Raw genomic sequence first — 16,523 nt, 5'->3', positions numbered from 1 at the left:
GGACATAGCTAAATGGTAGAGCATTTGCCTACCATATTCAAGATTCTGGGTTTGATCCCAGCACTGCAAGAAATAAAAAAACAAAAATCCTAGTTAGGGGATTGGGGTTGCAGCTCAGTGACAGAGTGTTTGGCCTGCAAGTATGAGGCACTGGGTTTGATCCTCAGCATAACATAAGAATAAATTTAAAATAAACATATTGTGTCCATCTACAACTAAAAAAAAATTTAAAAACAAAAAACCCTATTTAATTACTAATCTACCAAGTAATTCATTGACTCTTGCCTTTGTTATTTTACTGATTTTCCCAAATCTCTTGTAAATTTTTTCCTCACCCTGATTTAAAACTTTCCCTCCTTTTTTTTCACCAAGACGGTGCCGAAAGCTAAGAAGGAAGCTCCTGCTCCTCCCAAAGCTGAAGCCAAAGCAAAAGCTTTGAAAGCCAAGAAAGCAGTGTTGAAGGGTGTCCACAGTCATAAAAAGAAGAAGATCCGCATGTCACCTATCTTCCGGCGACCCAAGACATTGCGGCTCCGGAGGCAGCCGAAATATCATTGGAAGAGCGCCCCCAGGAGAAACAAGCTTGACCATTATGCCATCATCAAATTCCCTCTGACCACTGAGTCAGCCATGAAGAAGATTGAAGACAACACACTTGTGTTTATTGTGGATGTCAAGGCAAACAAACACCAGATCAAACAAGCTGTAAAGCTCTATGACATTGATGAGGCCAAGGTTAACACCCTAATCAGGCCTGATGGAGAGAAAAAGGCATATGTTCGACTGGCTCCTGATTATGATGCTTTGGACGTTGACAACAAAATTGGGATCATCTAAACAAAGTCCAGCTGTCTAATTCTAAATATACTTTCTTTTTTCTAACAACAACAAAAAAAACCAAAACATTCCCTTAATGACTTTCTTAAATTCATATCCATCACCTCCTTCCAGATTAAGGTGACAAAAAAAAAAACTAAAACAAAAAACAAATGAACAAACAATATATGTTTGTATCTCTCTGCATTCCTTGGTACTCATGTGTGTACATGTTTCTCTAGATTTCATTCATTCATTCATTTCATTTTCAAATACTCTTAAGAGCTAGGCATACAAAAATATGGTTCTGATCCCTATGGACCTTACTGTGTAGTGAACAAAGAGAAACCAAATTTATTTTCAAAATGTCAAATTATAAGTATTTTATTGATTATGAAATAAGAGTTTTTAGAATAAAAGCAATAATAAAAACAAGAGTCCTATATGAAAGAATGAGAGTTGGGGAAAGGTGGTAAACTATAATACTAGTTTAAAATGGACAGAGAAAAATGGTCATACAAAGAATCTTAAGTTGAAATTTAAAGAACCAAAAGAATCATATAGCAAAAAAATAGTACTTTATACTTATTCTTCATCTCTTGTCTACCTGGTAACAGTATCATTTCTCCCCCAAAGACACAAAATTCTTCTATTCCTAACCATATCTTTAAGTTTCAACTATCTTCCTCCTCGTTTCTTGCTTTTAGCAATCATATAATTTTTTCATATAATTATGCTTAATTTAGGCTTCAAGGGCTGGGGTTGTGGCTCAGAGGTAGAACGCTCGCCTACCATGCGTGAGGCCCTGGGTTCAATCCTTAGCACCACATGAAAATAAAATAAAAGACATTGTGCCCACCTATAAGTAAAAAAATAAATATTTAAAAATTAGGCTTCAAATTTCCTGCCCAGGTTTTTTGGCCAAAAGTACAACACTTTCATTAATAATCAATATAAATCAGATAATCTATATTAAATTTCTTTTATAATTAAAAAAATGCCATACAAATAGTAACTATCATTCTGTTGTTTTGAAGCAACTACATGTAATCCTTTCTACTTTTTTTAATATTTATTTTTTAGTTATAGGTGGACACAATATCTTTATTTTTAAGTGTTGCTGAGGATCGAACCCAGTGCCTCTCACAGGCTAGGCAAGCACACTACCTCTGAGCCACAAACCCAGCCCAATTTCCACTTCTTATATTGACTAAGTTGTCCCATCAAATCTCCTCTCCCAGGGCAACATACTATAAAACAATTACCTGGAGGTACTATGGAATGACCAAAGTAAAAATTGAGGAGGAACTGACACTTTGAAGGAGGAAAGGTCCTAGTGATTTTTTTTATTCATAGATTGTGGCCTGAGATTATGCCTCACTGAGCGGGTACCACAATAGGAGAAAGGTGCAACTGAAACTCACATAGAAGCCCAAAGTTTTGCTGGCTTGAAAAATCAAAGGTAAGAGAAGTTTGAGACAACCACAGCAGCTACAAGGCAAGAGGTTAATTCTAAAAAGGAGAAGGCCTAAGAGGAAGCAATCCCAAATATGCATATAAACTCTAATCAAATCTCTGGTGAATCACTGAAACTATATGTTCACATAGGCTCTAAGCAATACTGTATTTATGCATAAGAAATTAATAAATATTTTAATTGCTGTCTTCTGCAAGGGAGACAGAGTTTAGGGTTTGAATTCAGTCAGATTAACCATCTGTCAAAACAAAACTGTAAAAATCAACACTCTCGGGAGGAGCATAACAGAATCCATACACTACAAGTATCATTTACAATGTCTGGGATATAATCCAAAATTAGCAGATCTAAATAGATAAAACAAATTTCAGTACTCAAAAGACAACTAATGGAGAGCCACCACAAGATGAAACAGATTTGGGTTTAGCAGATTGATTTCAATGCAATTATTCAATGATGCTAATGGATATAAAGGAATTATGTTCATAAAGAACAAACGACTGAGGGTTGGGGCTGTAGTTCAGTGGTAGATTGCTTGTAGCACATTGTGAGGCACTGGGTTTGATCCTCAGCACCATGTAAAAATTTTAGATATTGTATCCATCTACAGCTGAAAAATATTTAAAAAACAAACAAACAACTGGACAATCTCAAGAAACAGAAACTAATTAAAAAATAAAGAAACATCCTGGAATTGAAAAATACAAAAACTTACAAAATACAAAATACAAAAATAAAAAATTCAAGGATGGGTATAGAGTATGTTAATGACAGTATGAGAACCTGAAGAAAGATTAAGATAAATTTACCTAATCTGAAGGAGATGGGAAAAATGAACAAGAACTCAGAGAACTGTCATAAAAACAATACATTTGAGTTCCAGCAGAAGAGGAGCAAATGGAACAGAAAACATTTCAAAAAATACTCCAAATTTGGTTAAAGGCATCAATTTACATATTCAAGAGCCGTTGAGAATCCAAATGCAAAGTAACCCACAACCAGGCTATTACAGACAAACTACTAAAAATCAAAGATGAGAATGATAAATTTTTAAAAGAACCAAAGAGAAATAACATTTAAGATAAACAAGTGAATCGGAACAATGGGGCATGCCTGTAATCCCAGTGATTTGGGATTAGAGGAAGGCTGAGGCAGGAGGAGCACAAATTTGACGCCACCCTAGGCAATTTAGCAAGACCCTATCTCAAAATAAAAAGAGAGGCAATCCAGTGGTAGATCCTGCATACTGCAAAAAAAAAAAAAAAAAAAAAAAAAAGAAGAAGAAGAAGAAGAAAAAATGAAGATACAAGGGTACAAACAAATGCTGACTTTCAAATCAGAAACAGTAGAAAACAGAAGACAGAGGGAGATATCTTTAAAATGCTGAAATTAAAGGGAAAGAACAAACAACAACCCACACCTGTCAACCCAGAATTACATCCAAGGAAATAATTTTCAAGAACAGATAACAGGCCTTGGGAGGCTGAGGCAGGGGACCACAAATTCAAATCCAACCTCAGCAAAAGCGAGGTGCTAAGCAACTCAGTGAGACTCTGTGTCTAAATAAAATACGAAAAAGGGCTGGAGATGTGGCTCAGGGGTTGAGTGCCACTGAATTCAATCACCCCACACCCCACCCCGCAAAACAAACCAACCAACCAAACCAGATAGCAGTGGTATATGTCTGCAGTCCCGATTTATTTGGGAGGCTGAGACAGGAGGATCATCTGAATCCAAGAGTTTGAGACTAGGTATGTAGTTAGTGATAGAGTATAGCATGTTTGAGGCTCTGACTGGGTTCAATCCAAGCATTACAACCAAAAAAAGGAAAAGAAAAAAAAAATGGGAGCATAACTCAATGGTAGAATTTATGCTTAGTGTGCACAAGACCTGGTTTAATCCCCAGCAACAACATAAAAGAACAAAATGAACATTTTTCCAAAACAGTGAAAACTGAGAGAATTCACTAACAGCAGAAGGACACTACATTTTTTTTTCATTTTTTAAATTTCCGGCTAAAGGGAAATAGTACAGATGAAAACTTGGATGTTTGGGAAATAAACAAACAAAAAATAAATAAATAAATATATAAAATGGAGGTACTGTGGCCAACTACAACTAAAAAAATTAAAATAAAGTTTTAAAAGAATGTAATGTCCCTATAAACAGCAAATAAAGTGAACTTCAAGATACACAGTATTAATGGAGATAATGTTGAGCGTTTCTAGACCAAAGATTTAATTCATCAAGAAGATATACAGTCATAAAAAAGTGTGAATTAGCTATGCTTATTGTGTATTCACCTGTAATCCCAGCCATTCAGGAGGCTGAGGCAAGCGGATTTTCAATTTCTAGGTCAATCTTAGCAATTTAGCAAGGCCCTAGGCAATTTAGTGAGACCCTGTCAAAAAAAAGGCTGGGGATGTGGCTCAGTGAAAGCACCCTTGGGGCTCAATTCCCAGTACCTTAAAAAAAATTTTACTAACTTAATAGACAGAATTGAAGCAAATTCAGATTTGGACGTGTCTAACACTCTCAGCAATTGATAGATTAGAAAATTTCAGTAAAAATAAAGATCTGAAAATACTATCAACCATCTTATTTGTCAATGACTGAAAGATATCAAGGCAGTTCTAGGGGCTGGGGAGGTGACTTGTGATAGATTGCTTGCCTAACATACATGAGGCCCTGGAGTCAAACCCCAGCAAAACACACACACACACACACACACACACACGAAGGCAGACCCACGCTAGGCTATAAAACAAGTCTCAAAAACTGAACAAAATTGAAATATTGAGTATATCTGCTGACCACAATGGAATGAAATAAAGGGAATGCCCTGAACTATCTGGAAATTAATATACTTAAAGATATAAAAAAAAGAAGCATAAGAGACATAAAAACATTTTGAAATGAATAATGAATGAAAGTACAACCTATTAAAATTTTGAATTCTGGCATGTAAGAAGATTGGAAGTCACTGTCATCCACACAATAAGAAAATAAGCTAAACAACTGAAAATCAACAATTCTTCTTGGAATCCATCAGGGAACTGAGGTCACAGGGCACTCTGTCCCTAAAATTGGCAAGGCAAATGGTCAAAGAGAATCACAACTTACTGGAGGAGAACCCCAAGAACAGAAATCTTTGAGGGAACCATGGAGGTGTGTGTCTGTAATTCTGGAGACTGAGGCAAAAAAAAAAAATTGCTTGAACAAGGATTTCAGCACCAGCTTGGACAACATATTAAGACTTTGCTTCTTGGGCTGGGGATGTGGCTCAAGCGGTAGCGCGCTCACCTGGCACGCGTGCGGCCCGGGTTCGATCCTCAGCACCACATACAAACAAAGATGTTGTGTCCGCCAAATACTAAAAAAAATAAATATTAAAATTCTCTCTCTCTCTACCTCTATCTCTCTCACTCTCTCTTTAAAAAAAAAAAAAAGAAATGTCTGTTTAGATCATATACCAATAAAAAAAAAAAAAAGACTTTGCTTCTTAAAAGAAAAGAAACATCAGTGGGACCCAAGACTAAGGTAGGAAAACTTGAACTACAACTGGCGAATTAACACAGTTACAGTATGGAAAGTATGAGAGTTAAGGACAACTGGCCTTGCCCTCACAGTTTTGAATTTTATCTTCTAGATCAGGCTCTTCATATGAAAATTACAGAAAAGCCCCCTCATACTTTGGACAAGGAAAGCAATCAATTATTTTGAAATAAGTACAGAGAGCATTCTGTTCTTAATGAGGTCTGCCATTAAGAGAAAACTATTTTATAGAAACTTGCTGACTAAAAGAAGGGACATACCCAACACATGACTTTTCTTTCCTTCTTGTCTTGTCATAGAATGCCTGGATAATGGCGAACACCGAGAAATACTTGTGAAGGTGACAACCCAAGGGCACGGGCTCACTAAAAGTCAAACCTAATAGGACTATAGAACACTTCCTCTTCACCCACTCACAGGGCTCTGGTATTTTAACAGGGATTACAATGGAAAAAAAGAGCATGACTCAAATTCTATATATGGAGTCTCTAGGGAAATCAAAAGACAAGAGGGGACAAAAAGACCACCACCAGATGAAATTTTAGCTCAACACATAGAATAATCCGGAGGGAAATGCTAGAAATCAAGGCATTAAGAAAAATGAAAGAATGTCTTAGATTGTACAAAGGAAGAAAATCAGTGAGCAATTACAAAAGTTACTGTATTTTTACGGCATAATCATCATCACCACCTAAAGGCACACCATTTCTCAGTCCAAAAATTGGTTTATAACTTCTCATCACATAATTATCACATGGTATAATTCTCTTCATCATGCAACTTAAAAGGTAAACACAGCAGCAATGTATTCACCAGTGGCATATGGATCTTCTCTTGTACTGATAACCATGAGTCCAGAATTCCTGGTGCATGTGTACTGTCAGTACATTTCTGAAAGCCTGCTTATGTACTAATTGTGTAAACTCATTTTACATGAGTGAACTGAGGACTGAAGGTCAGATAACAAAACCAATGATAGCAGCACATAATCTTCAAATTGGAGATTAAATATTTATTAAATACTTTGCTAACACAGTAGTAACTTTTCTCAAGTGTGATATTTCCACTAACACAACTAATGTGTTAACTTTTTTTTTATATTAGACTGGAAAAAATGTCAATTAAACTGTCATGAAGAATTGATGTGTCAATTTGAACTATTCAAATTTAATGTACATTCCTGAGTATTCCATGCTCCTAATCTTACAAACACATTTAGTAATACATGATTTAAGTAATCAGCATAATTTTTTTAAAAAAGCTTAACATATGGGCTGGGGCTATAGCTCAGTGGCAGAGTGCTTAACTAGCATGTGTGAGGCACTGGGTTCAATGCTCAGCACCACATAAAATAAAATAAAGGCATTCTGTCCATCTACAACTACAAAAAAAAAAAAAAAAAAAAAGCTTAACATAATGTTTCACCCTGCCTTTTTTCCCAAAAATATTTAGCATAAAATCTACAATGATTATGCAGTGAGTATACATATAAGGTGATGGGAACACCAGAAGATAAAGAAAAAGAGATGAACAGAAGAAACATTCGAATAACTCAATGTGCCAAAATTAAAGACAGATACCAAAACACAAATCAAATAAACAAACAGGATAAGTAAAAAAAAGTACCAAACAGGATAAGTAAAAAAAAAAAAAAAAAAAAACACTACAACTGAGCATATCAGAATCAAGTTGCAAAAATCAGACAAAATCTTGAAAGAATGTCAGGCGCTGTGGTGCACGTCTGTAATCCCAGAAGCTTGGGAGGTGGACTCAGGAGGATCACAAATTCAAAGCCAACCTCATCAAAAGTGAGGCACTAAGCAACTCAGTGAGACCCTGTCTCTAAAGAAAATACAAAATGGGGCTGGTGATGTGGCTCAGTGGTTGAGAGCCCCTGAGTTCAATCCAATACCCCCCAAAAAAATCTTGAAAAAAGCCAGAGGAAGGGGAAAAAAAGCACTACCAATAGAAGAGAAATACACTGGACCTCAGAAATAATGCAAGAAGACTGGAATGAAATATTTAGAGTGTTCAAAGGAAAACTATTCCCCAATCTAGAATTCTATATCCAATGAAATTATCTTCAAAGAGGGAAAATTATCTGAGAAGGGATTTGCTGCCAGCAGATTACCTTGGAAGACATGTTAAAGCTAGGCGTGGAGGTATGTACACATCTGTAATCCCAACTATGTGGGAGCCTGAGGCAAGAAGATTGCAAGTTTAAGGCCAGCCTGGGTAATTTGGGGAGACCCTGTCTCAAAAATAAAGATGAGTCAGCATGGTGACGCATGCCTGTAACTCCAGCGGCTAGGAGGGCTGAGACAGGAGGATCACGAGTTCAAAGTAGGCTTTAGCAATGGTGAGGTGCTTAGCAACTCAGTGAGATCCTGTTTCCAAATAAAATACAGAAATAGGGCTGGGGATGTGGCTCAGTGGTTGAGTGCCCCTGAGTTCAATTCTGGCACCACAATAAATAAATAAATAGGGCTAGTGATATAGCTCAGTGGTAGAATGCCCATGGGTTCAATTACCAGTACCAAAAAAAAAAAAAAAAAAAAGGAGGAGGAGGAGGAGGAAACAACAACAGATCCTCAGTAAGGGTCCACTTCACATCCACAGAATCAATTTGAAACTCAATAAGATCGTCAAGTGATGAGTATTCATTAATGTTTCAGAAGCACTGCTTCAGTGAATAATATTCCCATACTAACCCTCACAGAAGTGTCAATTTTCATATTTACACTATTGTGACATATAACTTATTTTTTTCCTAAACCTTAATTCCTCCTCCTCTTTCTCTAATTACATTTACTATTATTCTGTTTTAGATTTTAGATCATGAGCCATGATCTAAATGAACTAAAGCATTTTTGCTATTCTAAAAAAAAAAAATTTTTTTCAAAAAAATAAAAAACATTTTTCCTACCTAAAACAATCACAGAATCATCTTCAGCTTTAGAAGACACATATAGAGTGATAAAATTACCTTAGTCTTATCTCCAGCACTAGTCTTCTTTATCTTCAGGGTTAGGGCCATTCATTACAGTTGGATGGTTTAACAATGGCCTTTAAACTAATTCTTTACATTACGGTGACTTGCTTGGTTTTTTAAAAAAAAAATCATAATTTAGCTCTTTATTCATAACAAGAAATACTGAACCAATCATGAAGATATTCTGATTCTTCTAATAGAATAGTGCCACTAACTTTAAAAACTGTCACTTTAGAATACAAGGGAATAAACTGAAAAACTGCAACAGAAAAATATTCAACAAGCTGTTTTAATGTATAAAGACCAATATTAAAGTTCAAATGGAAAAACAAGAGGAAGAGACAATGGCCTTACCAGCTACCACAGCTCATGTAAGCATCAAGAATAATAAGTAATAAAAAGAGTTCAGACAGTCAGGCATGTTAGTATACCTAAAATCTAAGACTATGGGGAGGATGAGCCAGGGGGATTCCAAATTTTAGGAAAGCCTGGGCAACTAATGAAATTCTGCCACAAAGTAGGATTTTTAAAAAGGAATAGGGATGTAGCTTAGAGAAAGAGCACTTGTGTAGCATGTGCTAATAAACCCTGGGTTTGATTCCCAGCACACACACACACACACACAAAATCAAATTGTTGTCTTTACAACAATATGAATTCTAGAAATTTGGGGTGAACTAGAACACTTGCAAGCACGCTTGAGGCCTGGGGTTTGATCCCCAGTAAAAAAAAAAATAAAACAAAAACAAAATTTAAAAAACCTAGATCAATAATTTAAATGTAAGTAGAATCATAAAAGGGGAAAAATCAGGTTGTTTGTTTTAAATAATCTTGCCATGGGGGACTTTAAGCGTAGCTCAATATCCAGAACCTATTAAATTAAAGACTAATTTTACTGCAATATTAAAACTGGCTACAGAGCCATACAAAATAAATTCAGGGTCTAGAGGTAGCTCAGTGACAGAGCACTTGCCTTGCCTAGCCTGGGTTCAATCCCCTGCACACAACACAACACAAAACAAGAAATAAATGACACATACACAAAAAAATTTTAACAGTATTACCATTTCCTGAGGCAAGCAACACAATTAAAAACAGGTAAAGAATGAAATGGGTTCACAGAAATGGCTTCTGAACAAATGAAGACTCAATCATAAGGGAAATGCAAAATAAATTACAAACAAAAATATTTCACTGATAAGATCAGAAGTTTTAAAAATGTTTTCAAGAGCATACAGAAACAAAAAGCAGCCTGAGGCAGTGAAAACTGGCATACCCTTTACAGAAAACAATTGAAATAAAACCCATATTCCCTGTACATCTGAAACTCCTCACAGAAAATTATCCCTCATATAATTGCACATGTAAGAAATGATATACAATCTTAACAGAAACAGCAAAAGACCAGCAAGAACTATAAGTCAAAACAAATCTATAGCTGGGTGTGGTGGTACATGCCTATAATCCCAGCAGCTCAGGAGGCTAAAGCAGGAGGATTGCAAGTTCAAAGGCAGCCTCAGCAACTTAGGGAGGCCTTGCCTGTAAATGAAATACCCAAAAAAAAAAAAAAAAAGACTGGGGATTGTGGCTCAGTGGTTGGTTAAGCACCTGGGGTTCAATCCCCAGTACCAAAAAACCAAACCAAACAAACAAACAAACAAAAAAACCCAAATCTATACAATAGAGTATTATGTAGCCATTAAGAAACAGCCTATTGAAAGGGAAAAAAATCCAACAAACAAGATATATATAGGGTAGATAGTATGCTATCATTTGAACTATTAAAAGGTTGTATCTGTGGATATTTGTATTGGGATGCTATCTGAAAGATACACGAGAAACTCATGAACAGCTATCTCAAAGAAAGGGAAACAACACACAAAGACATGGGAGAAAAGGTTAAGATTTTTGGTTTGTTTTCTGGTACTAGAGATGGATCCCTGGGGAAAGTGCATATGCCAGGCAAAGTCCTTTACTACTGAGCTAGATCCCCAGTTGTCATTTATATTCCTTCTAATAATCACCCATGAAGCAAATGTGTAGATTTTTTTAAAGTAAATACTTTATTCCTTCTTCACTTCCAACTCAAAGGTATTCTGGCTCACACATCCAAAGTGGGGCATTAAATTATCCCTCCCCTTCACCGTAATATCCAAAACCACACACAAAACTTTTCTAAAAGATCAGGTATGAAAAGTCTGAAAATGCCACATCCTTCTCTTCCTGTGTCCCCATTTCTCCACCACAATTCTAAAAGCTAATTTAGATATGGAATCATCTACTTTAAGTTACATGTGAAAAGCAAGATTAGGGACTATTGGCAGGTGCTAAGGAATGATCAATTTCTAATCATAGAGTCCTTCTCGGGTTCCAAAAATCAGCTCAACTAAAGGCAAGGGTGCATGTAGCAAGCACATCAGAAATAGAATGATATTCAGGAAGGCTAGGACAAGAAAACCGGGGTGGGAGGGGATCAACACTAATGTAATATGAGACTAAAGACATGAATCACACATGGAACACTATGACTGAGTTTCAGAGTAAACAAAACTGTTAAAAGAATGACAAAAACCCAGCGGCAGCAGCATCTATCAATAATAAATTTCCTCTCACCCCAACTTCCATTTCTTTGAGTTCTACTTTAAGGAACACTAAAGCAAATTCAACACAAACAATATAGACTATTTTCTGCCAAAATAAGAACATCAGGTCACTATATACTCATTAATTAATTTATAATAAGCTCTATAAAATTGTATTACAACTAAGAATATCAGGGGTTTTCAAATATTAACATATTTATATATTATTTCCCACATGCCTTTTACTTCAAATAAAATAGGGCTTTACAAAGCTATTATGCAGCAACTAATCTTAATATTCTTCTAGGTGCCCAGGGCATCTCATCTAATGCTGCTAATTTATTAACCTGTCTTGCTATAAAGTTTTGTGTTTTTCCATCATGAGATTACCTTATAAACAATTATAATTTCAATCAGTCAGGTCAATCTACTTTAAGTATCTGAAAATAATCTTAAAATAAATAATTGGAATACACTTTAACAGGGCACAATGGTACAGGCCTGTAATCCCAGCAACTTGGGAAGCTGAGACAGAAGCATTGCAAATTCAAAGCCAGCCTCAGCAACTTAGTGAGACCCTTTTTCAAAATTAAAAATATAAAGTGGGAGGCTGGGGATATAGCTCAGTTGGTACAGCACCTGCCTAGGTGTGAGGTATTATGTTCGAATCTCAGCACCACCTAAAAAATAAAGTGGTAGGATGTGGCTCAGTGGTTCAACACCCCTGGGTTCAATTCCTGGTACCAAAATTTACTAGACAGACATCCATCTAAATCATTTCCTATAATTCATAATAAAAAAAAGTCCCATAATTCATGATAAAAGCATTCAACAGGGGGCTAGGAGTATGGCTCAGAGGTGGAGCACTTGACTAGCATGCAGGAGGCCCTGGGTTTGACCCCAAGCACCTTAGAAAAAGAACTTAACAGAAGGAAGAATAAACACTATCTTCCTAAGCAAAAACCGACAAAGTCCAGGGAATAAAAACTAAACTTTAGACATTTGTACATTATAAACTGTGAAATGCACAAGATGCTTTAAATAATGCATACACATAAAAAGAGTAAAAATAAATTATAACGAAAACTGGACTATTTAGGATAAAGATTATTTGGGATAAAGAATGACCTATATTTAAAATGTGGAAAATACATCTAAAATAAGGATGAGCCAGGGTGGAGCAGGTCTATAATCTCAGTTACTAGGTAGGCTGAGGCAGGAGGATCCTAAGTTCGAGAAGACTGACAATTTAGTGAGACCCTGTCTTAAAAATTTTTTAAAGGGTTGGGGATATAGCACAGTAGTAGAGCACTTGCCTAGCACACTTCCCGGGGTTTGATCATCAGTACCACAAAAAAATAAATAATATAAATAAAAAAATGGGGAAGACAGAAGTTTTTCAAATTTGAGAGCACTCAACTGAGACTGAATAAGAATGCAAATGGAAATGAATGTGAATACAATAAGACTTCTAAGGATTTCTGAATAAGGGCTCAAGAGCAACCAACACAACCATAAAGACATAGTAGGACTCAGGATAAGATAAATGTAGAGCAAAGACCTGGAAAGTAAAGTTTTGGATTATTCTTTTTTATTTTATTTTATTTTTTCAGTAATAGGGATGGAACCCAGAACCTCTCATGTGTTAGTGAAGAACTCTACCCAGAGCTACAGCCTCAGCTCTTTATATTTTTTATTAAGACAAGATCTCCCCTAAGTTGCCCAGACTGGCCTTGAACTTGTGATTCTCCTGTCACAGCCTCTGGAGAAACTAAGATTGTAGACATGCATAAATTTTGGATTGTTTGTGAACTTTTCCAAAGTTATTTTCCTCTATTGAATCACATTACAGACATAATGTAGAATTTCATAAAGCATTAATTGAATGTAAATAAATACATCTTCCTTTCACTTCTTTTTAGCTTCCAGGTACCTTTTTTATTTGCTCATGTCTCAACTATCTGATACCTAAAAACTCTGCTTAATGCAAAAATTTCTCTAGCAAAAGGGCTCACAACTTTTATCAGGTACTTAAAGGAGTCAATGACAACAACTTAAAAATTAAAAAAAAAAAAATGTTTAACCTGAGCTAATGGAACTGAGTAGAATAGTGGATGGTTATTAGATTCTGGAAAGTGGGGGAGACAGAGGGGAGAAGATACTGCTTAATGGGTACAAAGTCATAAAAGGAAGGGAAGAATACATGCTGATATTCTATTATAGAGGGTGGTTATAGACAATATTATATCATATAATCTAAAACAGGAGAAAATTCTGAATGTTCTTATCACAAAGAAATGATAAATATTCAAATGACAGATAACCTAAGTATCCTGAGTAGATCAACATTTAAATGCACCAAAAAACCACATTATACTCCAAGACATCTATAATTATTATGTCAATTTAAAAAACTGGGGCTGGGGATGTGGCTCAAGCGGTAGCGCGCTCGCCTGGCATGCGTGTGGCCTGGGTTCGATCCTCAGCACCACATACAAACAAAGATGATGTGTCTGCCGAAAACTGAAAAATAAATACTAAAAAAAATTAAAAAAAAAAAACTTTCCTATATTCCCAATAAATCATGGCAAAAGATAAAACTTTCAAGTGATTCTATGCCACTTATTCCTTTCATTGGTGGCAGGATCATCTCTTCAACTTTGGAATTATAGTTGGATACAGATATAGTCCCATCTACCCAGGAGGCTATAGTCCCATCTACCCAGGAGGCTAAGACAGGAGAAATGCAAATTCCAGGTTAGCTTTGACAATTTAGTAAGACCACATTTCCAAATTAAGAAAAAAATAACTTGGGATTATAAAACTGTTAATATCTTTAGCTTTTCATCACTGTGAAAAAATACCTGAACAAATCAACTTAAAATGAAGATTTATTCTGGCTCATGGTTTCAGAGGTTTCAATTCAGGACTGCTTGAACCCATTATCACCTTAGGCCTATGGTGAGGGAGAACATCATGCTTGGGAGGACATGGTGGGAGCAAAGCTGGTCACCTAATAGCAGCCAGAAAATGAAGAGCAAGAGGAAGGAGCTGGAGACCCCAATATCCCCTTTAAGGGAATACCTCCAAAAACCTACCTTACTTCCACTATACCCCACCTCGGAAAGGGTCTACCACCTTCCAAAAGTGGATAGATGTATTTACCATACACCCGTAGGGGGCAACTTAAGATCCAAACTATAACACTATTCTTACAGATTTTTGAGTAATTTTGAAGTCCCCAATATAAAATTTAAACTACAATCTCCTATAAAGAGTTTCATAACTTTTTTCTCTAATGTGATATCACACCTAGACTGCCTGCCTCCTTTTGTGGGGGGAGGGTGGTGGTACTAGGGATTGAACTGAGCCTCACACATGCTAGGTAAGCATTTAATCACTGAGCTACATTTCCCATCCCTTTTTAGTTTTATATTGAAACAGGTCTTGGTAAATTGCCCAGGCTGGCCTCAAACTTACAACCCTCCTGCCTCAGCCACCCAAGTAGCTGAGATTACAGGCTGTGCTACTACCCAGTTCCATTTTCTCTTAACTAAGGAGTTATATAAGAAGCAACATGCTACCAGGCATGGTGACCCATTCCTATAATCTCAATGACTCAGGAGACTGAGGCAGAATAGGAAATTCAAGGCAAGCATGGGCAATTTAGTGAGACTTGCCTCAAAATATAAAATAAAAAGGACTGGAGATAGTTCATTGATAAAGTGCCCTTGTAGTTAAATTCCCAGTACTGCCCCCTCCCAAAAAAACAACATGTAATCTATAAATTAAGTCTTCCTAATTAAATTGCTGTTAAACATGAAAATAATTATCTGCTTGTGAAAAGGAGTGACTCAGAATATTCAACAGGAGGGGCCTATCCCAAGCAATGAAATTGGATCTGTGGCTCTGGGACTCCTGATTTTTTTTTTTTTTTTTTTTGGTACCAGGGATTGAACCCAGGGGTACTTAACCATTGAACAACATCCCCAGCCTGTTTTTAATATTTTATATAGAGACAGGGTCTCAACTGGGTTGCTAAGTGCCTCACTAATCTGCTGAAGTTGGCTTTGAACTCTTGATCCTCCTGCCTTAGCTTCCTGAGTTGCTAGGATTACAGGCATGGGCACCAAGCTGGGCTGATGAATCATTTTTATGTTACCTTTGTATTAATTATTATTAATACTGTTAATAATTTAATAACATTTAGAAAATATAAAGTAATGAGCCAAACTGATACTTAAAAGTGATTTTCAGAGTCTTCATTTTATAGATAAATGGGAATTCTGGCTACATTTTATTCCTGGGGAAATATGTACCTTTCATTAAAAGGCAAATACATGTCATGTGCAGAAACCAACTTTAAAATGGATCAAAGAACATTTAAGAATCTCGTAGTGCATACACTGGGACAGATGAGGCATTTGAAAACACTAAGGAGAATGAAATTTCACTTAATATCTTAAGACTCTAGGAGCACATACATACAGATACCAAATACTAGTTTGTAAAACAACCCATTTTATACTGCGTAGGAAAATTATAAAAATCAACAACTAATGAAAAGTAAAATTATATATATATGTATTTTTTTTCCTTCCAAGATGGAAAATAAATAGGTGCTACAAATACTGCAGTACATCTAGCCTTGCTGTACCTTCCAAGTCGTTAAGTCAGAAAGTAATTTAGAATTATCACCAAGGAAACACACAAACCAACCTGGATAACCATGATGTTCTGTGGTAAATTCTGGGGTAATGAGATTCTTAAAAGCTTGGCACATATCTTTTTTTTTTAATACTTATTTTTTAGTTTTCGGTGGATACAACATCTTTATTTCATTTTTATGTTGTGCTCAGGATCGAACCCAGTGCCTCACGTGTGCTAGGCAAGCACTCTACCACAGAGCCACAACCCCAGCCCTTGGCACATATCTTCTATAATGGATTCACATTTCAAAAAGTGAACATTAGGAAATGGTTCAGGTAGCAATTCAAGGATGAGATGAAGCAAAATTTACATTAACCATCTGGTAACATTATTATGTAAAGTGCTTGGCCTTCCCTACAATAAAAACACAAATTCCAGTATTATACCTATA

At 36.1% G+C, this 16,523-nt stretch overlaps 2 protein-coding genes across 2 annotated transcripts in view; one reads left to right on the top strand and one right to left on the bottom strand.

The window, feature by feature from the left end:
* Jmy (junction mediating and regulatory protein, p53 cofactor) overlaps positions 1-16,523 on the bottom strand; it is an 81,388-nt gene that overhangs the window by 51,349 nt on the left and 13,516 nt on the right. The gene's annotated exons all lie outside the window — the stretch shown is intronic.
* Positions 358-877, top strand: LOC124081475 (large ribosomal subunit protein uL23-like; the record flags this gene model as incomplete). Its single annotated transcript, XM_046427672.2, has 1 exon — positions 358-877. A coding segment is annotated over one exon (480 nt), but the record flags the coding sequence as incomplete, so codon positions are not given.

Source organism: Marmota monax, unplaced genomic scaffold (assembly GCF_021218885.2).
Source record: "Marmota monax isolate L192 unplaced genomic scaffold, Marmota_monax_Labrador192_F-V1.1 WCK01_AAM20220418_F8-fsc00018, whole genome shotgun sequence".
NCBI lineage: Eukaryota > Metazoa > Chordata > Mammalia > Rodentia > Sciuridae > Marmota > Marmota monax.
This window is presented reverse-complemented; position numbering and strand designations above follow the sequence as displayed.